Raw genomic sequence first — 24,399 nt, 5'->3', positions numbered from 1 at the left:
TCCCGATGGGAAAGGTTGGTTTGCCATTGCTCCCTCAAATGACCGTGCTGACCAAAGTGCCTGATAATGCCAAAGGCAATGGGTTTGCCTGTGATGTTGACAGTCAGCTACTACTAACTGATCTTATGTTGCTGGTTGTCTGCCATCCGAAGACCCTCAGATATTTAAAATGTTCGATGGCTAGCAACTTCTGCACCATAGATGAAAAGCAAAGAAAGATCTGGACACATACCATCTCCTATCTATACTTCTGCTTTAACTATGGTCTTATGATGCATATTTTTCAGGGAATATTTTCAATAATGCTTACTTGTATAAAGCATTCTCAGCCAGAAGTCTTGCAAAGCATTATCAGAATAAAGATAAATGTGTGGAGAATCACTATGTTTGGTTTCATTTATTGTAATAGCTGTGGTTAAAATGTAGATCATACTGCTGTTTTGGATTGCAGTCTTAATTCAAAAAATTGCAATCATCATAGGTGGATTATATCTGCATCTTTTCAAATAGATGACAGAATATATTTCTGTGCTGTTTTTCCCTAAAGAAAAATTGAAAGATAAGAGGCAGGAGTTTCAAGTAGCATCACAACATTTAGTTGTCAAACTATGAATGGAAATTGCCATCATAGGGACTGCGTGTTTACTCTCATGCTTCAAAAAACCTGTGGTGAAAGTGTATCCAAGAAGAAAGGAGTTTCTTAAAAAAAAATAAATCAAATAATATCTTAGTAGATGAGCAGTGATTCAACATAACTAAAACAAATATTAATTGAAAAGAACAGAGAAGGAAGTATGTTGTTTCGTGAACAGCACTCACTGGAGCAGTACTGCATGTGACGGTCTATCCAGCAATTCTTTTCTGGAATGCGATTCCACTGATCCACAACACTCACCAGTGTCCTGTCTGGCATCTGAGTTGCCTTTCCTAAGTTGTATCTTCCCATCATTGTTTGTTTTAAATACACAATGCTACTCTCCTGCAGTTTTATGAGAAAACTTGGTATGATAGTAGTATAGAGTTGCTGACTGTTAAGCAGTGACTGGCTTTGGTTGTCTACCCCTTACTAAAATGTTTCAGCGTGTACCAGCAAGCTCCACTGCCCAGTAGTCAACAGGATCTTTTTTTTTTTGAAACAAATACGTATGACCTTCATGACTGGGCACATATCTGTAGTGAGATATCGCAGAATCTGTAACCAGAAGAGAACCAGTACTAGCAAAATTGTTGGAATTATTTCAGTTTCATTTGAACAGTTTATACTGCTGTTCACCTTTTCTCAACCCCATACGTTGCTTTGTTAGGTTGGCCAGTCCCACTGTAGACAGCTTTCAAATGTAATCAGTTGCAAGCCAGTTTGTTATGTACCAAATTCTGCGTGGGCCTGCCAGGCTATTGGAGTGGCTCCCACTAGTGCCATCCTGAAAAGGCATGGAAACATGTGTCTCCACAAATGCAGTAGCCTGCATTCTCGGAGTTTAAATTAGCCTGCTCACTGAGATGGTACTTATTGCATAGTGTCTCAATGTAAGCTTGTAATCGGACAAAATTAGAATCTTAAGATACTCAGACTTGCAGGGTAGGACTTTGGGTCTAAACAATTCTACAGTTATCCTGATGTGTTTGTTCAGATTTTGTCAGATTCAGAGCTTTATTTTGTACATATAATTCATAGGCTGTTTTGTCACAACAGAGCAAAATGTTGAAAGTTTCCTATCTGTACAAAGTGTTTATCTGGTCTGTTAGTGTTTTCATCTCATTCACTGCAGGTAATTTTACTACTGTTCAGAATAGTGAAAATTTGGTGAAAAGCTGGTATTCCTCCATATGCTGTGGAATTATTCAAGATGTACTTGTGAAACTTCTGTCTCTTCCAAATGTGACTCATGTCTGTCATCCTGTGGCTCTAAGAAGATGCGTTTTAAATAAGTATGTCCACTTTGAAAGAGATGTTATTGCTGAGTCATTTTCTTAAAAGTCAGTGTTAGTTTGTAAGGGCTAGGTTTCCCCTATTCTCCTTCCCTGTAAATACCTTCTTTCCTGCATATCTTACCTTTCTGAGATAAGATTTCCTTCTGTCAGCATTTAATGTCATGTGAGCATCATCGAGCTGGTAATTTCATGTTGGTGATGTTGTGTGATGGTTACAGAGTGGCCACTGGTATAGAATACACTGATCAGAAAGGGTGCAAAACATTGTAAAGCCATTCACAGTGACGGGAATCAAACACTCCACAGAGTGGAGACTAAAAGGTTGTGCTTTGTTAGGAAGGCATTCAGTACCTGCTGCTGCTTTGGGATGTGTGGGGGAACGGGTAGATCTCCAGGAATCTCAAATAAGGAGGTTTTGCCACAGCATTACTTTTCCCTTGCTCTCTGCTCTAAGATTCAAGAAATTCTTTTAACCATTGTAGTGCAGAAGGCTAAGTGTACGAGTTGATTTTGCTTTTTTCCTTCTTATCCTCAGCTGCTTACTGCTAATGATTTCGTTTTACAGAAACTGAGCCTGTGAATTCATACTTAAGATAGTGCTATATGCTTTTGACTGTCTTCAAGAGGATCAGACAGTACCAAATGCACTTCACTGGTTCCAAGTATTTGTATGTGTTTGCAATAGTGTGTTACAAATTCAGTCCTGGGATGGATTTCATTGCATCATTATCTGCAGATTTTTGCAGCTAGATGTGTTTCCTGTACCTTACCATACACTTATTAATATGTGGGACCATCATTCAGATGATATTCTGAATATTTCCAGAATGTTTTACAGTATTTCTGTTCTCCAAGATGGTCGATAGTTAAGTCTGGCCCTCACAGGCATGGCAGAGGAGCTCATGAGAACATTTTGGCTGAATTTGTGATGACGTTTGTGAGGTAGAGGAGCAGTGGCTGCTGTGCTGGTAACAGAGACAGACTAATTCCAGGGCAAGGCAGCTTTCAAAATCAAGTGAGCATCATGTGACTGTATGTGTATAATTTAAAAGAAAAAGAAAAAAAGCTAGAACTTCAGCACAGCCTGTCTCTCCAGTATATGAGAAGTGAAGCAAATGAATACGGCCTTGAATACACTTTTTAATTTTTCAACACTGTATTTTGCCAACTTTAGTTCACTCTGTTGACTGTTCAGTCAGACCGTTTTTAAATTAAAAAGGAATACATGGTTGAATTATTTATTAAACAAAAGGTGCTTCCGTGCATGCAGACTACCTGGGTTTTGAATTTCTTTTACTGTTAGAGTTGGAAGAAAGTGCATTGCTAATAAGTTAAGAGATGGAACAATCCTCCTTTTTCTAAAATAAGTCTTCCTCTGTCTCTGAGGCAGACAGTAAGCTAACTCGTGTCTGTCCAGTCACAAAAAAATGCTCGATCTTCATTCGAATGTCTAGTTTTGACCTTAGTGTGAAGTTGTTTCCTCAGTTGGGTAGGCTCCATAGAGACAAAGTGTTATTAAATTCTGGTAGAGAAATGTGCTTGCAAATAATTCAATCCGGATTATCTCCTAATTTTATAGATGATCCTGATGGGTTAAAATATGTATTTGCTGGTGGATTAATGTGGAGGAACTGTAAAGAAGTGGAAGAAGGCTTGCAAAAACTTTGTCCCACCTTGCCATCAACCTGTATGTCCCCTGAGGTTACCAGTTCATCTTAGGGGGGTGATAAGTACTTTGTACGGCTACCTTTGCTTTCCTCAGTCCCCATTAATTCCTCTGTGTTGGTGTTCCAGATCTGTGCACAGCCAGTGTTTCCTGTATTTTTGGAGGAATGTGGCTTCCGAGCGCCTGATCTTTCTTGTCCCCTTCCCCAGACAAAAACAACTGCTAGCGTCTGCTAGACTGTCTGGACTTCAAATCCCTGTGGCCGATGGTCACAGGGAAAGCGCTGTCAGGCTGGGAAACTCAGGCCTTCCATCAGTTTGGGAGCTGTGGTCTCCATAGCTTGCTTAAAAATTAGAGGGGTGTTTTACCTGGTATTGGAAAAGGAATTAATTCACTGAATCTGAGGGAACATCTGTCCGAGAGGTTGATATTTCTCATCACTGATGTGGGGACTTGATAACTAGGATTATAGTGATATAAGAAGTGTGATGCGCTGCAAAAGGCTGGCCATGGCAGCAAAGAGGCTTTAGAGGAAGGTTGATGAGACCTGCCAGGACTCTGAAGAGCTCCCAGTCACACCGATATGTGGGAGGGTGGTTGCGAGCCTGTAGCTTTCCTGTGGAAGGAAAGCAGTGAGCAGTAGCAAGTGGCTGGGCACACCCTGGCTTTGATAGCTACAGATGGAGACCTAAAAGATTGCAGGGCCACAGTCCAACACCAGCACATGTAAAATAAGGCTCAGGATTTAGATAACTCTGTTCCAGCATACTGACGTGCATGGCCACAGTCCAACTCCAACACATGCAAAATTAGTTTCAGGATCATTCCAGCATACTGAAGCCTATGCCTAAACCAGTTATTGCCACAAGCTCAGCTAAATCAGAGAAGACCATTCAAAATAGTATTTTTTCTCTTTTTTTAGGATAGTTCAGATGAAAAATTTTGTGTTTTCGTAGTAGAAAAAGGAAGCTGGATTATTGATATATCAGCTCCATAGGCAGCATTTAATATTTTTATAGCCCACAAATAGCATGTTATTCTATCGGTGTACTTTAAGGCTATTTTACAAAACATGGATACAGGTTGACCCAGTAATGTACTTTTTGAGATACATCATTAGTATAAAAAAATTAATTCCCCCATCCATATAATATCATGTTTAAAGACATCATGGTCTTAGTATGCCCACAATACACTGGTAAACCAATGAGGAAAAAAAAATACCGAACAGTTAAAGGATCCCTTCTCAAGATTAGAAGTAATGAATTTAATCAATATTTTTCCGTTATAGCAAAACTCATGTAATTAACATATTTTATTTATAGAAAAAGAGTGCTAGTAAAATAGATTCAGCAGTTCAGAGTTGCTCATAAGTATTTCTTCAAGTACAGCTCATTTTTTGTGAAATGGGGAAAGAAGTTGGAAATTATACTGAAGTGGCATGTACCAAAGAAGTTAAATGGAAGAAAAATTGTTTACAGAGGTATTTCTATTAGCTCAAAGCAGTCACTTAGTTTGAAGGCAGCACCGGAAAGTGAAAAGTAAGAAAATACAGATACTGGAAAGGTCTATACTATCATAGTCTGTCCAAATGTTGTAACACACACTGTGACATTACTCACTTTTTGGAGACTCTGTCAGCACCTCTGTAATCAGTAATACGTAAGTGGATTGACAGTCTTTAATTCTTTCTCATTTTGTTGAGGGGGAAATTAGTAATTTAGCTACCTGTAGAGTTGTTTTTATGTGACTGATTCTATTGTTGCTTTCTTTCTTACTGGCATCTACAGAAATGTTCCTGTGACATTTTAAATAATTCACATTTTTCTTTATTAGAATGAATTTTTATAAAATCTGGTGACCTGCTACCGGCACCTCTATGCTGATTTTGCCACCCTGTGATAAGATAATAATAATGAAAAGGGGTTTTCTTAATCAATAGTATGCAAAAACTTCTCCAATGATACCTGGTGCCCTGAGAGCTACTTATCATGTAGGCAAGTCTGTGGTTCTGACTTGAAAAAATGATTTGTTTGGTTTTTGGATTTCTTTAAGCCCAGCAACTCAGGGTGAAACTTGGCTAGTGTAGTTATTAAATATTTTCATACAAGTACTCAAAAGATTTTAAGAGATATTAATGGATTTTGAGAACTATGTGGAGTTGGGTGTTAATTTGTGCCTTTTAAAATCTCACAGACTCTGCATTGTTGGGCATATGGGAAGAACCTAGAGAAAATAGGTTCAATACCACTCTCTTCCACCCAGATTCACTGTCTTTCCTACAGTTTACTGACACCGTCTTGGATTTTCTTCATAGTGTAGCCTCTACACTGTACCAAATGATTCTCTTTGTCCCACATGTAGTTTAGGAACAAGATAGAGGTCATAATGAAGTATGCCTTACCTGTTTGGTTTATAGGTATGTAGAGATGCTAACATGTGGAAGAAACAGGGTAAGTATGGAAGCAAGAAGGCGGCAATATATTCATTCACAGAAGTCCAGTTAATGGTTATTTTAGTTGATTAGCTAGCAACTTCATTTTCTCCCTCATGAAATTGCCTCCACAGATCCTTACTTCTGGAGCTTAATCAGCAGTAGCAATCCATCCCAGGAGTGGGAGATCAGGAGTACTTAATTAAAGAGGGACTGTAGGCAACTCTCCCAAATTGGATATCTGATCTAGCCTTGGCATCAGGAGAGCAATGCTAGGTAAAAGTGTTTATCAAGCTCCATGTAGCCACTCTGCAAATCTCAGAGATGGGAATATGATGCAGACAGCCTGTAGAAGCTGCTATAACCTGAGTAGTATGGGCTTTAAGGCCATCTGGTACCTGAACACCTGCCTACAAATAACACATACAAATCCAAAAGATGGTCCAGTTGGATAGCTTCTCTGCTTAGATTCCCCACTGGAATTTTCTCCAAAAGCAGTAAACAATCTTTCCACAAATGAAGTGTGGAAAGACCATGTCCTCTCTGGTCAGTAATCGAGTGCCCATTTCAAATTTAGGTGACAGGATCAAAGCTAAAACATGGAAGTCAAGGGTTTGGGTAAGAAAACTAGTGAGACAGGCTTACATGAGAATCACAGACCACTGTTGGCATGATCATTTGGTAAAAATCCAGAATGTTCTAAGCTTGTTTTAAGAAAAGGAGGAGAAAACCATAGAAAGTATGTCATATGGAAGGTTTGGGAGCTAACATTGCTATCAGAAGTATAAATGAACAGCAGAGTAAATTCTGAGGGTAGATGACAAAGAACATTGGCAAAATACCAAGGAAAGATCCATGAGTACATATTTAAGCCCAGCATTGCTGACCCAAAGAGAAGTATTTGCTTTGCTTGTGAAGATACATGTTCTGGACAGAGAAGTACAATAAGGTGTTCTGGCAGCTCAGATGTGTACTTCTGAAGAAAGCAGGAACAAGCAGAAGCTCATCACTGAGGGTAACTAGCATTACATTCAAGACAGCAAACAGACCCATTGTTCTGATAAATGACGAAGTACATCCTCTTCTAAAGTATCCACTTTTCCTGTGGAAAGATTGTACAAGTCTAGTGGAATTTCATGAACCTCATCTGGCAAACTCAGTGGTTTGGGATCTGAATGCTTTGATCTATACAGTCAAATTAAGGAAGTGGGATTTCAAAGCCATGGTTTTGGAGTAGCAGAACTGAAAAGCAAATGAAGGAGTTGGATGGTGGAAGAGTCTTGTATGTGAAGAGCTTAGGAAAGAAGACAGCAAACAAAATTTTGAAACAAACCAGCAAAAATGGTATTACAGGGAACAATGTAGTCATCCGAGGTCATTTTGCTGGAAGCTTAGCTCTCGTTAGGTAGCTGGAGGTTCCAGGATCTAGTGGTGATACCATAGAAGTGAAGACCATTTAAACGAAGATGAGCACTCTCATGGCCATGCTCTGTGTATTTCCGATGTTTGTTGACTTCATTGAAGGACTGTGCACAGGTCTGACTGCATAAATCGCAAGTTACACCTTTTAATTATACCATTTGTGCATGTGTATGTGATTTTAGAATGGCTTTAAAAGTCATGAGCACTGGAAGAGGATGAAGAAGTTTGATATGCCTGCATGTGCATATATTAAAAAAATTTCTTCAGCACTCTTTTCAGTTTCATTTTGATTCAATTTTATCAAAACTAATATTTCAATAATATGCTAAGGTCCTGATTCAAATCTAAGTGTTGAAGTTTCATTGAATTCAATAGGGCTGGAGAGGTATACAGTAGTGAGATTAAAGTTTTAAGCTTACTTTCTTATGCTGAGCTAAGAATATGTGTGATGGTTTGCAGTATAATGATATTTCACTGTAATCTTCTTGGGGCATGGACCACATTCTGTTGATTTTGTACAACTGAACTCAGTATCGCTGATTAATAAAACAATAAATACAGAAAATGAACTATTTTGTGTTTTATTAACAACATGCATTTCATATAGTATTTCATTTTAAATAAGTATAAAATCATACCCTCAAATGGTAAGATGTAATTGCTGATCATGTATCTCTTTGTTCCAGACACTTTTATAAAAGTGTATGTATTATGTATGATGCGACCTTCAAATGTCATGAATGTGTTGTGCAATAAACTGTCAATATTTGTGGCTATAAGGTACTGGATGACTTTTACAATAATTGGAACAGCTTTATTAAAAGCTTGGATCACTCAGCTGGTTAAAGAGAAAGACACAGGCCAATGTTTATCTGGGAGTTCCCTTCTGCCAACTGTTAAATGAAAGATATTGTAAGGTGCTTAAGATGTCTTCTTTCTTTAAAAAAAAGATACAGTTAAAAAGGTCTCATGCAAAAAATGTTCTCTTAGAAAAATCATTTATTTTTCAAGATGCTTAATTTTCAGTCCAAACTGAGTTCTGTAAGTTAACGGCAAGTAAACAACCCTGTTTTTTAAGTACTACATCTGATTTTCTGTGTCTTTTGGTCAAACAACTCTTTAAACAAATCAGGCAGCTAAAATGATGTACTCAGAAACTGTGTTTGAACTTTGATTATCTTAAAAGGTTTTAAAGTTTTAGAACAGTTTGAAAAGTAAGACTGCTGAGAACTCCAAAACAAAAACTCTGTAGGGAATTTGATTAAAATGAAAAAAGAGGATAAGAAACATTTTGTGATAAACAAAAGCTTAATTTTGGTTACGTGTCTATTGATGCCTCTTTGTGCTGTATATACAGCCTCTTGCGTGTTTCTCAGAGTGCATACCACAGTGAAAAGCATTAAGATATAACCAACAATTGCATACATGCAATGTTGTCGTGCAAAGTGTTTTGCACCCATGAGGTGTGAAAACCACCAATCGAGTGTGTTGTGCTCCAGGTACGGGCTTAAGGTATGTGTGCTGCCCCCAAGTCACCAGCCTACCAGTTACTAAGAAATTGCTTAGAATATTTTAGCTCCTTTTCTCTTGTGCTTGAAATAATGCCTAGATAGCTCCCCTGTAGCTCGAAGTATTGGCTATGACTACCGTTTGCCCACTTCTAAATGTTGCAAGTCTTACCTCATGTAAATGGTTATGGGCATTTTACTTCAGTTTGATTTAGATTGTATTTTAAATTTAAATCTGCTAATGCACTAATCGGTAGCAGGACAGTTTGTGCCTTTTGTTTGCCTGTGTGGTTCAGAGGGCTAAGTGGGAAGTCTGATGTCAGAAGCAGTATCTTTTTATTTACTAGTGGAACCTTTGGTATAATCTTTATTTCTAATAATACAGACAATGTGAATGCTGCTTTCTCACTAGTAGGCCTCCTTTCCAATTCTCTTCTAAAATAGCTCTCTGTTTAAACAAATTCTCTGCCAATCCATATTAATGCCTAACAGTTTAAGATTCCCATATATGGTCATTATAAAACCTAAATCCTTGATGAAACAATAGAGACAGCGAGTTGTTCCTGACCTAAGACATTAGTAACTCTTTCCGGAGGCCCAAAATATAACTGTAATATTTAGTAATATTAGACTCTTTCATTTAAAGCCATGAACTTCACTAGCAAAAAAGTGTAGTGACATCTGCTAATAGGATTCTAATTTCAAATTACGAACACTGGGCCAGATTCTGTTCTCATTTACATCAAAGCATGCTAATTGAAGCTACTTCAGGTAGCTAGAAAAATATGGCTAATTATATCCCTAATTATATTCCTGTTTTCCACTATTTTCAGTATTATTAAAGCTTTCTCTAAGGAATAGGCAAGAAAGGTAAAGCATGTTTTCCCAGAAACTTTGTGTATCCTATACTGCTTCCCAGGGAATTAGGTGGTTGAGTCCAGGCATGCTTGCATAAAGGTGGCAGCAGTGACATGACTAACACACTGAATATCTTCTGACTCCCTTCTTGACATTAGATTCAGGATATAATTTTTCCTGCCACAAAATGGGCTAATCTGGGTGGTTTATAGGTCATCAAAAAATAACTGTGGTCACTACTACTTCTCGTTGCACCATGTCTCATTAACTTTCACAAGCAGTTCTAAAGAACTACAAATATTTTGAATTTCAGAAAAATGTGAAAACCTGGGATTATGTGCAGCTTTAAAGGCTTCTGGCCACATTTTCAAAGGATTCTTTAGTGTCTGAAAAATGTGCAAGAGCAAACACATACTTGTAAGTGTGATTACCTATTTTGTGAGTTGGTTACCTTTTCGATGTGATTGCCTGGTTTTGGCTAATTTGGCAATCCTCGGGTCGACAAATTCCAACTGACTTCATTGATAATTTAGTCTGCATGAGGACTGTAATTTAGCTCCTTTGAACATGAAAGCACTTCTTTGTGAATCCCTGCACTTTCACATACACGCAGCATATAAATACTCTGGTAAAATTTATGGGGCATATATGTAGATGCTCCTTTGAAACTTTGGCTGCTAACATGACTGAAGTCAGGGCTGCTACCTAACCAACTGAAAACAGGTTTCTTTTTACAGAAGCAATCAATCCTTTTCTAATCCCGTTTGTAGACTCATCCCAGACAGGTAGACCAGTCGTACAGAACATACATGTACATTTCAAATAATTCTTTTTCTTTTGCTCTTCATATGACTGGCTACAGGGCTTCTGCTTTGAGTACACAGATTCACTATCCACCTAAGTTTGTCTTCTCTTTTCTAGAAATATCCACTGAAGTTGTCATCGTGTCTGTAGCATCTCTATCCATGTGCTGAGGGCACTGCCAGCCGTGGCAGTGGCTCATTTCTGGGTAGACCATTTCTGATACCTAGTAAGATACCTGCTGTAAAAAAAGATTCACTGGTGTGTTTCTCACTTTCTTTTAACCTGCTACAGTAAAAGTGCTGCTGGCTCAAAACTGTTTATTGGGATTATCTGGTGCTCTGGAAATTTCCTTTCCGGGTACCGTGGGGATGTGAACGCAGCCTGCAGCACTACATGGATCAGCTCCATGCTAGGCGAGGAGTGGTGGCTTTTTGTCCCTCCTCTCCTGCAAAGTGGGCATCTGTCTGAAGAAGGGCTAGTCCTTCAAATACGGATCTCATGGTTTGCTTAATTTTAATTTCAGTCCGTGCAGCAAATAGATTTGCTCACGTTTTGGCCAAATTGGCTCTTTGGTTATGCAGCTGCTAATCGCCACCTTCTCATATGGATGTTAAAGTGAACTTTCTTTCCTTGCATTTGTCCCATGAGAACATGCGCACAGTCAATTATTAAGTGTAGCTGAGGCATGGTGCACAAGAGATGTCCCTGTCATACCACCCCACAAGCTGCTTCATGGCTGAATTCCTCTGTGTCCTGTGCCATGGAGCAGTATCGCCCGCCCAGCAGGTACAGCAGATGTAGCAGCTGGAGGTCTCACAGTTGTTGCCTTCTCCTTATACTGACACAAAGACCGGTTTCATATATAGAACTGAATGTGGCTTTCTGCACTTCTGTCCATGACTTTTGCTGTGAACAGATGATTTCAAAGTCCAAGGAAAGCTCAGGGAAAGTTAAGTTCAGAGACAAGGCTCGGAAGCCTTACATCTAGCTTGTACATCTATACAATATTTTATACTCTATTCTGTTGTTTCCTGCACTCCAATCAGGAAAGGTAGGGATGGGCAGGAAGACATTCAGGACGTAGACCTGCCTATAATGGAAGCAGATAGTAAAAAAAGCAGGCTAATCTCACGTGCATCGAGTGCACATCATGTAGACCACATAACTCGGTGAACCACAATGGCTGTAAGATAAGTAACTGTTCTCTTTCCTTCCTGATGTTTTATCCTCGGAATTGAGCAGCCCAACAACCATAGCTCAAATCCCGAGTAAATCATAAATTAAATTAATTTGCTGGGGCTAATCCTAGTTCTGCAGCTCTGTAAAACATTACTACAGTTTTGCACAATTTAACAGAACTGGGAATTTCTACTTAGGAAGGAGGACTCAATAGCAGGAGAAAGGGGGCATCAGAGGTGTAGAATACACGATTATTGGTAGAGCTGAAGATTTTTCATTCCCCACATACACTGTTGTTGGCATAGTCTGTATACACCAGTTTGCGTCTTAAGTTTTTCCTTGCTGATGTCTCCTCCTTTTTCTGTGTTGCTCCCCCCCCCCCCCTTCCACTTTCCATAGATTGCTTTAAGAGACTTGGTATAAGAAAACCTTGGTAACGGAGTCAGTGAGACTTAAATGCATTTTAAAGTTAAGCACATTTTAAACTTAAGTGCCTTGACAAATAGGTATGATTTCCCCAAATGGGGCCCTAGTAAGAAGTTGGGGTGGCATTTGATGGGGAGAGTCGGCAGCCTTGAACATTTCTTTTCATTGTTTGAAATAAAAGAACTTAGATGTAAAGCTGCTCATTCAGGTAGTGATGGCCTCCAGCGCTTCGGTGGGCTTTGTAGGCAGAGGAATTCAAAAGAAAACCCCTCAGCCCAGCTTTAAAGTCTTAGGAATGCTTTCACTGTGGGAAGAAAAATTCTTCAAGGTAAGGCCCCTGTTGGAGCAAAGCCTTTGGAGCTATCTACTGTATGTCTACTTAAATCTAAAAGAAAACTCTTCAGACCACCCACATCTTTCTTTGCTTCATTGTTGTTTTCAGTTTGCTTTTTCAGAGGGATTAGTGCTAGAGTAAACTCTATCGTCTCGCTGCCTTGAAAAAATTCAATTTTGTGTAAAGTGAAAATTAGACTCTTAAATCTGCAAAGCGAGCTGTTTATCTTACAAATTTATTCTTTTTTATTGGGCCACACATATTCTAGATAGAAAGATAAAAGGCAAATGGATAACAGGCCATCATTTAGAGTGACATATAGCAAAACATAACTAGTAGACTTATTCGGTAAATTCCTCCTGAGTGGCTTGTTAGCGTTATCTATATATTTATCTATAATGCTCATATAGTATTTATTGAAAACCAAAATAAAATCCTGCAGTTTATCATCATGCATTCTGTATTTTGCACTTCAGAAAAATCTTTTTGCACTCAGGAATTCATTTTTCCCAAAGCAGCTTAAGACATGATTATATACAAGTTTTGAGGAAAAAAAAAAGGGGAAAATCTAAACTCTTTAGGGAGATTGGAGTTATAGACTAGCACCTATATATGTTTTCCTGGACTCCTAAAGACAAAATAAACTCCTGCAGTATGTTACTTTACATACTTGTGAATAATTCAAAATGACAGTTACTAGCTTTCTAACTTAAATATTGTGCTTTTACTCTGCAGTCTAAGAACAATCAGAAAATGTTAAACAAGAATGTGATGTGAAAACTATCAGATTTTGCCCTTTGAAAAATAGCAATAGCTTGATTACATACATGACGAAGATAAGCATTTATATATATATAATTTTTAATCACTCTGTCATCCCCTTCTTTCAGCTTAAAGTGAAATAGTTTAGAAGGACCATTTTATAATAAATAATGAAATGCCTGTTAGTGTTACCTTTTCCAGAAATGTGGTATTTGGGTCTCTGCTACTGCGTGAATAGTTTTTATTATAGCCAAATGTTTAAGTCTTTCTTATGTCCCATCACTTCCATTTAAAAGGCAACGCTGTGTAAACTGCACTATGTTTCCTGACAGTTTTAGTTACATATCAAATGGGTAAAGACAGAACATTTTTAGTCAGTAGTTTATGGTTGAAATAATCAAGAGTCTGCATACAGATTTTAACTATATGCTCCCCACCTCAATATGACCCGGGTAGCTCAGCTTTTGCATAGGGGTGTGATGATGTGTCCATGTGCATTGCACCTCTGTGGTGTGCCAGGAGCGTAAATCTGGTTCAGAATTTCAACATTTGCCATGGTACTTTTTGGTGAAATCATGGATCGATACATATATGTGATATTACATGACCCTGTAAGTACAAGACGGTAGATGAGCCTTGTGTGGTTTGAATAATGACTTTTTTAAAATGCCCTACATTTTTGCAATTTTTATGTCAGTCTTTTGTAAGTTATTTTGTTCGTAGCCTGCTTGGATAATAGCAGCTTATTCAAGATGGCTGAGAATGACTGTTTCTTTATATCAGGAGAGAGAAGAGATGTCCTGGAATCTCACCCATTGCACTACGATGCAAAGAATAAGTGTAGCTGTGAACACTGAAGGAGAAAACTCAGGAGCTGCGGGTGAGAGGGAGAAGGAATTCCCCCTCATCTGACCAATTTTTTTCATTGCCTTTCCGATGACATTAGGTCACTCAGTAGTTCATGTGTTGTAACTCCAATGCTGAAATGTTGCAGTAGGAAGTTGAGGAGCTTTGTGTGTAGACGTTGTCACTGCTGCTGCACCCCCCCTCACTGCAGTTCTGTTGTTTTGGGACGTTTTAATATACCGATGCAAACTTTTTCCCTCTAAAAGCATACAGATTTTCACAATGCTTATAAATTAAATAGATTCAAGAAAACAACAATCTGAAACTTTTGGGGGAAAAATTAATAGGAACTAAGCAAAAGAAGAAATCAAACCAGCTGCTGACACAGCTGTTTCTTTTCTTGTATAATTCAGTTCAATATAAAGGTACCATATGCTGCTTAAAATGATGATAGGAAAGATGAAATAATTTAAGACAATAACAAGAAAATACATGAATTGTCAGCATTCTGTCAGATTTAAAGAATGAAATAGACAGGTGTAGTATTGACATGTTTAACTTTGTGTTGTGTTAGCAGTTTTAGTGAGAACAACTTCTGACATGTGCTGAAGTGATGTGAGAACATTTCTGTGTTGCAGACATTGGAGAAGAAGCTGGGAGATCTGTAGGAGTCCAGCAGCCAGCTTTACTGAGAGACAGGAGCCTTGGTTCTGCCATGAAAGACTGCCCTTATTGTGGAAAAACTTTCAGAACATCACATCACTTAAAGGTCCACTTGAGAATACATACAGGTGAGAGGAACAAGTGAGCGGAGCACTGTCGACACATGCCATGTGTGTGTGGGGGTTAACATAATATGTGGCTAGGAGCCTTAATTCCCAGTGTAGATTTGGACTCATTAGTTGCAGAAAGTCTTTTGAGAAAGATATATGACAGTCTTAAATAAAAGCACAAGGAATGTGTTGTTGGATAAAGACCACTTTAATAGAATCATCTTTTCCCAGTTGAGGTTATTTCTGTCTCCTTCCCTGCTTCATCACTGTTTCCTTCAATTACCCTTGTCCTTCAATAGGCATAAGCCTATTGGTTTCAGACTTAGTTATACTAACTGCTTCAAAGGCCTTCCTTAGCATCTGCTTAGGGATTCTGTATGTTTTTCTCAGAGTTACTATTTTTGCTCCATTTAGCATGCTCATTTTTAACCTCTCGCTGTTCATATGAATACATCAGCTTCATGGGTCTGCATTGTTTTTCACTAGAACTCACCCGACTTAGTACTTGTAAGTAATAAAACTTAGCATGTTTTGCACCATGGTAAAACTTACCATGTTTTATTTTAGTAACAATCACAGCATTTCTACCCTACAGAGACTTACTACTCGTCTGGATTCTCACTTTATTTTGGTATGTCACTTATTGGGTGGACTGCTCTCAATACTAGTAAACTATAACCACTCCATTTAAATTATAATACCTTGTTTGCTTAAAACTACATATGTGCTTGGTAAGGTTCATGTAGAGATACAGTATATGTTTAAGAAGACTTACTCTATCCATCATTAAAATCTGACATACAATGTTGATACCCTCAGGTCCTGTTGACATCACTAGAAATTCTGTATATGGACAATATGATGCTGTTTTCTTCCAAGTCTTAGGTATCATAGTAGGCCTTGGGACAGTATGCAAAACTGAAGATTCAGGATACTTCTCTTCGGAAACAGACGTAGTGGGCACTGTAATTGTGGAGTCATTTTCTTTTTAAACCATTTTAAATGAATTTCAGATTTTTACTGCTACTTTTCTAATTGATAGGTAAAATAAATTGCATGAAGAAGTACTTTCCAGTTGTACATCCTACTTGAACGACTTAATTTTTAATTTTTATCTCACTGAAGTATCAGATAAGCATTATTTTCCTCCCGTCCCAAAATCAGCAGTCATGTTTCTCCTGTGTGCTTGTGCAGGTGTAATACTTAATGTTGGGTTTGCAAACATGAGGCCTGATTTTGAAAAATTGAAAATGAAAGCTGAAAATTATTTAAAGAAGAAAATTTCCTTGTTGAGGTGGGAAAGTTTGGTCATTGTATTTTTATTCTTCTTTCTTTGGATTGTGGAGTAGGAGTATACCACACTGGTTTGATCTGAATTTTAAAATTTGGCACCCTAATGTAGTTTTCTCTGATTGGATTGCAAACCATTTAGGGCAGGAATATTCTTTTCTGTGTGTTGGACTTTGTTTAAAAAAAAAAAAAAAAAAAAAGAAGAAGAAGAAGAAACTCAGTGAAAACCCTATTTGTGTACTCTCTAATGTAGTAGAAGTAAATAAATGGTACTTATTTTATTGGAAAATAATCCTGTAACTATGAGGTTTAAACAGTTTGATATTTTTACTGCTGGAGATGCAAAAAAAAAAAAAAATCTTTAAAATAACCCGAGGATACCCATCTCTCCCTTTTGCTTTATTATATAGTGGTCATTTTGCTCTATTATATAGTGGTCATTTTGCTCTTGTTTTAAAGATGGCAGTGATTACGCATTTGTTATTTGTGGCTTAGAACTAATGGAAAGTAAATTAATTGCAATGGAAATATTCCATAAAACCTGCATATTAAAACTGACTAAGCAAAATTAAAATGAGAAAAAATAAACCATGTATAAAATAACAACAACAAAAAGAAAACATCATACAGACTGTTGAAACATTTGCAATATATTTAAAAATCATTATAATTTTAAAATAGATAAAGATCAATTTCCATTAGGTTGAGAACAAAGTATTTGTAAATAATGACAAGAGTATGTTTAAATGGAGCAATGTTTTACATATTGGAAATAATCCTAATAAATATTATAAAAATGTAAATTGGCAAATTACTAGAGTTATTAAATAAAAATTAAGTTGCTTTGCAGTAAGTGGAAATGATGTAATAGATACCAGTTATTAAACAAATATTGGTTAGCTCATACTTATCAGGGACAGTTTCCTGCCTTTTATGTCACACTCTGTCTTTATTATATGCCTGGATCATATAACTGACTGATAAAAAACACTTTACTGTGTTTCTCCACTACATTAACTCAATTACTGTTCTTGTTCTCACAGCACCTGTTTGTTAGAGATGAGCTCAAGCAGTTCAGCAGAAGTCAGGTTCCTTCGAACATCTGTGTGTTTGGAGGCACACGAGTAGGTTGGTTTGGTACGCGTGCCAAGACAAGACCCAAAGTCTGATCCAGCCAGGAGGTGCTTCTGTGGCATTTGGCCCAAAAAAGCTAGAGGAGCCATTTAATCCTCCACAAGAGGAGGAAGCTGTGCTCTGTTTTAGAAGAATTAGCTGGTGGCTTGGGTTGCTTCTTTTTTCCGTTGGGTATTTCATGGTTGCAACCTTCTCCACACTGAGTCTCGGTTTCTCTGTAGTTTGCTATCATATAATAAGCTTCTGAAGGGAAAAAAAAAAAAACAATCAAGGTTTTATTTAGCACGCTCAGTTGAGTCCCAACACACAATTGTAGAGGATTTTTCTTCTTATCTAATTCAATGATATTCAGCCAGGAAGAGCTTTAAGGGGAAGATAGTAAGATATGATTTCTGATTGTTCCCATATGATAAGAAGAAAAGGGCATAATTACGTGAAATCGGTTTCTCCTTTTTCTTGCTCTAAAAACAGTTGAAGGACGAGACAGTTCCTTAGTACAACCCTGAGAGAAGAGAAGAAGGACTCTGAGGGTAAAATGCTTCAGGGCCTTGGGTCTTAGAGTGGACAGGCAGAACTCTTGTAGCCCTCCTAGATGACTTCTTTCTGTTGACCAGTGAATAGGGATGGGCTATATGGTCCTGCTTCTTCAGAGCTACCTACTCAACTCACACAAACTCACTGTGTGAAGAGATGCAGAAACAAGGGCAAAGCATGTATATGTACCAGTAGTGCATAGTAGACGTGGGTGGACTGGCCACTTTGTGATTCAGCTTCCTGGTCATAAAATAATATATAATACAGCTGAGGAGGTTATAACACAGAAGGCTTAGAGATGCTCAGACTTTGTGAAAAAGAAAACCATCTAAGTATCTCAGACCTATAATGTGCCATGAGCAGATGCTTCCAGAGTTTCCATTTTTTCCCTCTGGGGGTAGCAATTTAAGGTTCCTTCATTCAGGGAGCTGAGCATCTTTATGTTCTTGAGCACTCTCAATTCCCACTGAAATCAAATAAATAGGTGTGGGTTTTACTTCACATGCCTAGGCCTTTGGACTGCACGGGAACAGTGAAGTGTAAAAAATTAAAATTTCTTTTGTTCTACCTTTGACAAGCGATCCATTACGTAGGGGCCGGTTTCAGATTAGCTCTAGCACCTCTTTGCACCTTGTGTTAGTATTCAGAAGCTACTGCAGATATAGACCAGTTTGGTTTGTGTGGTCATTAGGTGCTCAGGTATATTCCCAGTATGACTGGCACAGTTAAATCCCTTGACTAATGAAAAAAGAATAATGGGCATGAGCAAAGTAGATCCCTGAAGAAGGTTTGGCTTGTGCTAAACAGAAGAAACCTAAGAAAGAGAGGGATAGGAAGAAAAAACTTGGCAGGGCTGTGTCCATTGACTGAGAGTATGTTACGATATGTATGACACACATCTTACATGTATTAGACGTATTATATACATTTACAGTGTTGCTACATTTTCCCTTGGAAATGTGACTAGCCAATTTTAAAACTTGCTTAGATGAACTGATGAAATACAGTAAAAATGGTGCTGTTTTAAATGAATTCAATTCACATTTTCTTCCTAAAAAAAGACTGCCTGTTGCCATTCTCTGAAGGCGCTTGTAGTGGGATGAGCAATATGAATAATTAAGGAAAATGGGTATGTGTGCTCCAAGAGGAGACAATTTTGGTATTGAACATCCTTTATTCTTACATTTCTAAGATGAACTAAAAGGACTTTTCATTTCTCTAGATTTCTCCAGATTTCCCATCCTTAACATTGTACAGCATGCCTTTTCTCCTGTCTTAATGACATCCCAAACTTTTGTTGAAAATAATTGATTGAATTTAAATTTCCTTAAAAGTTTAAGAGGTAATGTTACAGTATAAATTTCCTACCAAACACTAAGTAGGGAAATATCCATTAGTGAAATTAACTACAGTTTCTAGGTAGCTAACAATGTGCAGTATACAGTAGGGCATGGCTAATGAACACTGCAGTGGGTGATATTTCATTATACAAATTAATGCTCACATTTTAATGGGAAAGTCACATAATGAATCTCAGCTTCAGTGACAGCAATTAGAGACACAGATTGTCCCCTTCTGGACAAGGCACTGTTTAGCAATAAGCAGCTGTGTAAAAAGTCTTCAGGTTTACAACATATATATATGCTTTGGGGGAATTAGTGTACAGTTTATATTAATGTACTGAATCTTCCCTGCAAAGTAACAACCGTATTTATCTCTCTGCGTTTTAGCTAAGTAAAGACATGTAAAAATACTAAATAAATATTGCAGATAAGATATAAATAAAGGCAAATATTCAATTAGAAAACTTTATAAAAATTAAAATATTTTATTGTAATGCCGAGTGCACAATTGAAAAATCTTTAATAAACTGAGTCAAAAGCATCAAAAGTCTGTCCTTTTACAGGGTACGGGTAGTTTCATCTTAAATAATAGAGAAAAATCACTAGTAAAGGAAAGTAGTAAAGAGAAGAAGTTAACTAGTATTTCTGACAAACAGATTAATTGTGTGGTGAAACATGTGCAGGATCCAAAAATAATCCTACGGAACCTTTGATATTCCATTTGGTTTAAAAAGTGTGAAGTGAATGATTAGAATGATAAAAGAAATTACCGTGTAAGAATAGGCATAATAATGAACTAATTAAACCATACAGCAATTCATTTCTAAAATATCTACTGCACAATGGATAAAATAGGTTATCAATAACTGTTTCAATGGTAAAATAAAAAATGCTGGAAAATGTTTTCAATATTTTCATTAAGCAGTATGCTCTGGAATTATAAGATGTTTGATTTCATTTCCTTTGCATGAAAGAAAACTATAGCTTGTTTAGAAACGTATAGGATCAAATTGCAACTCACATTGTCCCAGAGTGACTGTCAAAACCCCACTACTGGCTGCCAAAGCATTAGGTGTTGGGGTACTTGTACTGACGCACAGCCCTCACTGTACTGGGGAGCAGCACTGCGAGGTGCAGAGGGGCATACGCCACAAACAAACTCCTTAAGAAATCTTATTTAAAAAGGGGGCCGGGAGGGGCATTCAGTGGGGAAAGGGAGTATAGGGTGCAGTACAGATTTTTAAGAAGCTGCGTGATAAGTGTGAAAAATGAATAAAGAAGCCCACAGCACTAAATATAAATAGATATTTAAGAAGTACAGAGATTTGATAAGGGAAACTAAAAGCAATAGTAAAAATACACATGTGGCTATTAGGGTTATGGAGAACAGGGTAAAATTCTGTAGATCTGGCAGGTTTAACAATTGGTATCTTGCTAATGCTGGACAGGAGTGGATAAAAAATTATCAACCATGGCATAGAAGACTAAATCTCTTCTGTTCTCAGAGAGAAGCATGATGGTTTTTAAAAGTATTTTCCAATGATACAGTTCTGCCATTAAGTAATGAGGCTGTAATGCTGTAGCCCACTACATTTTAACATTTTTTGGAATGAATGAGAGTGGATAACTCATAGATAAAGTCTTAAAACCCCTGGTTGAAGAGCTCTCCAAATCATCAAAGTTCATTTGAAAAACCAAGTCTTGGAACACAGAGCAAGTTCCAGAGCACCTGCAGTAGTAAAAAAGCTCTGGCTATTCTACTATTTCCCAAAAGAAAGAATATTAAGACCTTGAAATTATAACAAACTACCCTGACATCAGTTTCGGGTAAAATTACAGAATGAATTTGTTAACTAATTAAGAATTGGTAACATAGTTAATTCAATTTTATTTCATGAAAGTAAGTTTTATCAAGTTTCTCACTTTCTCTCAAGGCTTGTAAAAGTTCCATGTGACAATCCCCGTCACCAAAAAGACGCAGCATACAGAGACAAGTGGCACATAAACTGGCAGTTCCACAGCAGTGCTTTCAGCTCCATCTATTTGGTATTTCATCATTATTCGGAAGAGTATAGTAAATCACTGTTGATAAAAATTACCAATGGCACAAAAATGGTAAGATGCTAAAATGCATGGGGAGGCACTGATTAGTCACTTTGTCAGGTGGGCTTTTTTCAACAATATGAATTTTAAATCAGCAAAATGTAAAGGAACAAATACGAGAGGTGTTGAACTGGCCTAGGATTATGGTAGAGAAGCAACAGAATATAAGCTGTTAGTTGATTGCTATAGCTATGGATGTAAACACAGTCTTGAAGTGTGTAAGATTAATATCAAGTTGAAATTTCATCAAAGCTTTAGTGGGTACCCATAATTTAAAAGGACATTGAAGAACTGGGAAGGGTGTTCCACACAAGAGTGAGAGAAGGTGAAGAGGTGATTGGTTTGCTGTCTGCAAGTACCTTCCTTGGGGAATAGATTTTTTAATTAAAAAAATCTGTTTAATCTAGCAGGGAAAAGTGTAGCAATGTTCAGTAGTAGGAAGCAGACTCTGGACAAATTCAAGCTAGAGAGAGGCACACATTTTGAGTAGTGAAAATACTTAACCAGTCAGTTTACCGAGGGACGTATTGGATTCTTCTTCATTGCTGTGGTTGAAACAGAATATGTTTAAACTAAACCACCTAAGTTTTGTTTCAGATTGTAGTTATGATTTGATGCAGGAATTATCATGTGAGGGTCTTTGGCCTGTGTTGTACAGCAGATCAGACTAGATGATCATAATTGTCCCTTCTGGCCTTAAAATCTCTAAATCTATTTATAATCTGGCTGTGGTCTCCTTGCACAGCCCGTAGCAGATAATTCCTATGACTAGTATGATCAGATTGCGTTCTGAGCAGGACTGGTGATAGCTTGCATAGATTATACATCTGCGTTGTTTATACAACCTACTATACAAATAGACCTGCTTCTACTGGGCAACAAGTCTGTTTCCAGTTATCTACCAAGCTTTTGTGCAGATTTTACAAGGAGCATTGAATTTTTATTGTTTTACTGTATCCTGATATAAAATAGTTCTCGTGAGATGTCTTGTGTCTTGTAAACCAGAGTGGTAGATAGATCAGAGCTGTGATTATGTTGCCCAGATAAATTATTCTCTATAAGATTTTTTTTTTTTTTTTTTTGTACACACTGGAATATTCCCTCTTTCTACTCCATTGTGAAAAGGTTTTCAGGAGTGGAAACAGCCAGAGAATTAGCAAGATCAGGATGGTCATTGCCTTTGCGAACAATGAAAAATGACTCTTGGATATGAAATGCAGAGAATTATTTTGAAAAAGTCATGTTCCCTCACTCCTACATGGCAACGTTAATTTATGTGAACTGATATTAAGTGTTAAATAACTCATCCAGACACTGCTCTTGGCAATACTACCAGGGTAGTCATTACACTAGGATGAATACCCTGAAACCTTTCTTCAAAGTACGAGATACAAACAGGTTGTCTTCTAACAAGAATCATAGGCTACCTCTCTTGTCCCCTGTAGTATTCTTTGGACATATAGTATTGCAGTTGCTAATAGAGTCCTGGGAATTAGCGGTCCTTCGGGTTTTGCATTGAAGCTGGCTTGGGTTTTGGTTAGTTCGGTTGAGGTTAGGTTGGGCTTTTTCCCACAGCAGCTTGTAACTCTGTTTTGTCATTGGTATGGGGACTTGTACAGGGGCATAGCTGGTTGTTAATTTGAATGGATGAAATAGCATCTAAATATCTGCACAATTACTGGATTTAGGAAATACTGACACACTGAATTTAAAAGATTCAAAGACGATTTACTCCATCCTACTCCCTTCTCCCAACGCTTGCCCTTGAAATAGCAGCAGTTAAGATTGCTTTGAAGTAAACTAATCACTGCCAATATTTGGATCTAAAAGAGAAGAGAGAGGTTTTGAATAGTTCCCTTTGAACAATGTTATTTGGCCAGTCCTGTATTGCAAAGGTGGCACAGTGTGTTGCTACATGTTGAGTCCAATTTCAGACCGTCAGCTTTAGATCTCCTTTCTAGCCATGCAAGAGGTGGGAGCACCACAGAGGCAGTGTACCGAGGCTAGGAGAGATTTGAACTTTTTATCACACTGTCTCAGTGAGTGTCTTCTTTCAGTCCAATGCTTATGGCGTTGGTGGCGAGCTGTGTCCAGATCTCCTCTGCTGAAAGGAAGCTCACTCAGTGAAGAGGCCTTCGAGCGGAAAATGTAAGGACTTCAAGGCTTAGCAATTCAAAATAAGAGTACATTGTTGTGCCCAGTCCTTTAGACGGAAAGTGCTTTAGAAGTACAAAATATTACTAGTATTTCTTCTAGTTAGCATATTTTAAGTCACTTATACCCATTTTTACATATACTTACTTCTTTGAACAGCTCCTGCTGTTTAGCAACGTCAGTGGAGCCGGTATTGCAAACTTCTCTTCCCCGGAGAAGTAGTTATCCAACGGTTGACATAGCGCCTGCAATGCTGGGACACACTTTTTAATGGTGTCACTTGATGTGCAATGCAAACACACACTGAACTATCATTAGAATAAAAGGAAGTGCTCAATATAATTGTGTTAAAGATTTCCGTAAAGGCATAGGGGATGCTGAGGAAGAGCTTTTCAATTAAGAGGAGTGAAAATTCAAAAGTGAGAGCATTTAACCTTATAATGTCTGGTACTTGTTCTTCACCAATCTGATTACTTCTTAGGCAACACTTGAAATACCCAAGTTGTGTCAGAGGTCACTAGTGACTGTTTACAGTAACTGGTAGGACAAACATCATAATAACAGAAGACAGCTCAAAAATATTGCAGTACGTACATGCTGTAAAAACAGCATTAATATTTGTCCACGTTCTGACTGGCAGCACAGCTGTCAGAGTTTGCACACTCCCAAACAGCCCTGCAGAAATGCAAACAAATAGACAGCCAGTGTCTTCTGTCCCCTTGTCCCTACCCTAAAATGCCTGCGATGAGTAGGTGTGTGCTCAGACTCTCACCTGAGACCAGGGAAGCCCAGACAGACGTGATCCGTCTCAGTTTAGTGATTCTTGCAAGTCGGTAGGAACTGTTTGCTTTTGCACATTTCCCACTGAAATGCAGCCCCTACTTCTTGTTGGTGGAG

At 37.9% G+C, this 24,399-nt stretch overlaps 1 protein-coding gene across 1 annotated transcript in view; it reads left to right on the top strand.

Annotated features, from left to right (window-relative positions):
• The window catches only part of ZNF536 (zinc finger protein 536), a 227,191-nt gene that overhangs the window by 70,872 nt on the left and 131,920 nt on the right, over positions 1–24,399 (top strand). The window contains 1 exon segment of the mRNA XM_030025661.1: positions 14,810–14,962. Within this exon segment, the coding sequence (XP_029881521.1) occupies positions 14,810–14,962 (153 nt within the window).

This window comes from Aquila chrysaetos, chromosome 9 (assembly GCF_900496995.4).
Source record: "Aquila chrysaetos chrysaetos chromosome 9, bAquChr1.4, whole genome shotgun sequence".
Lineage (NCBI taxonomy): Eukaryota > Metazoa > Chordata > Aves > Accipitriformes > Accipitridae > Aquila > Aquila chrysaetos.
Note: the sequence above shows the minus strand (reverse complement) of the source record. Positions and strands in the feature narration are given on the sequence as shown.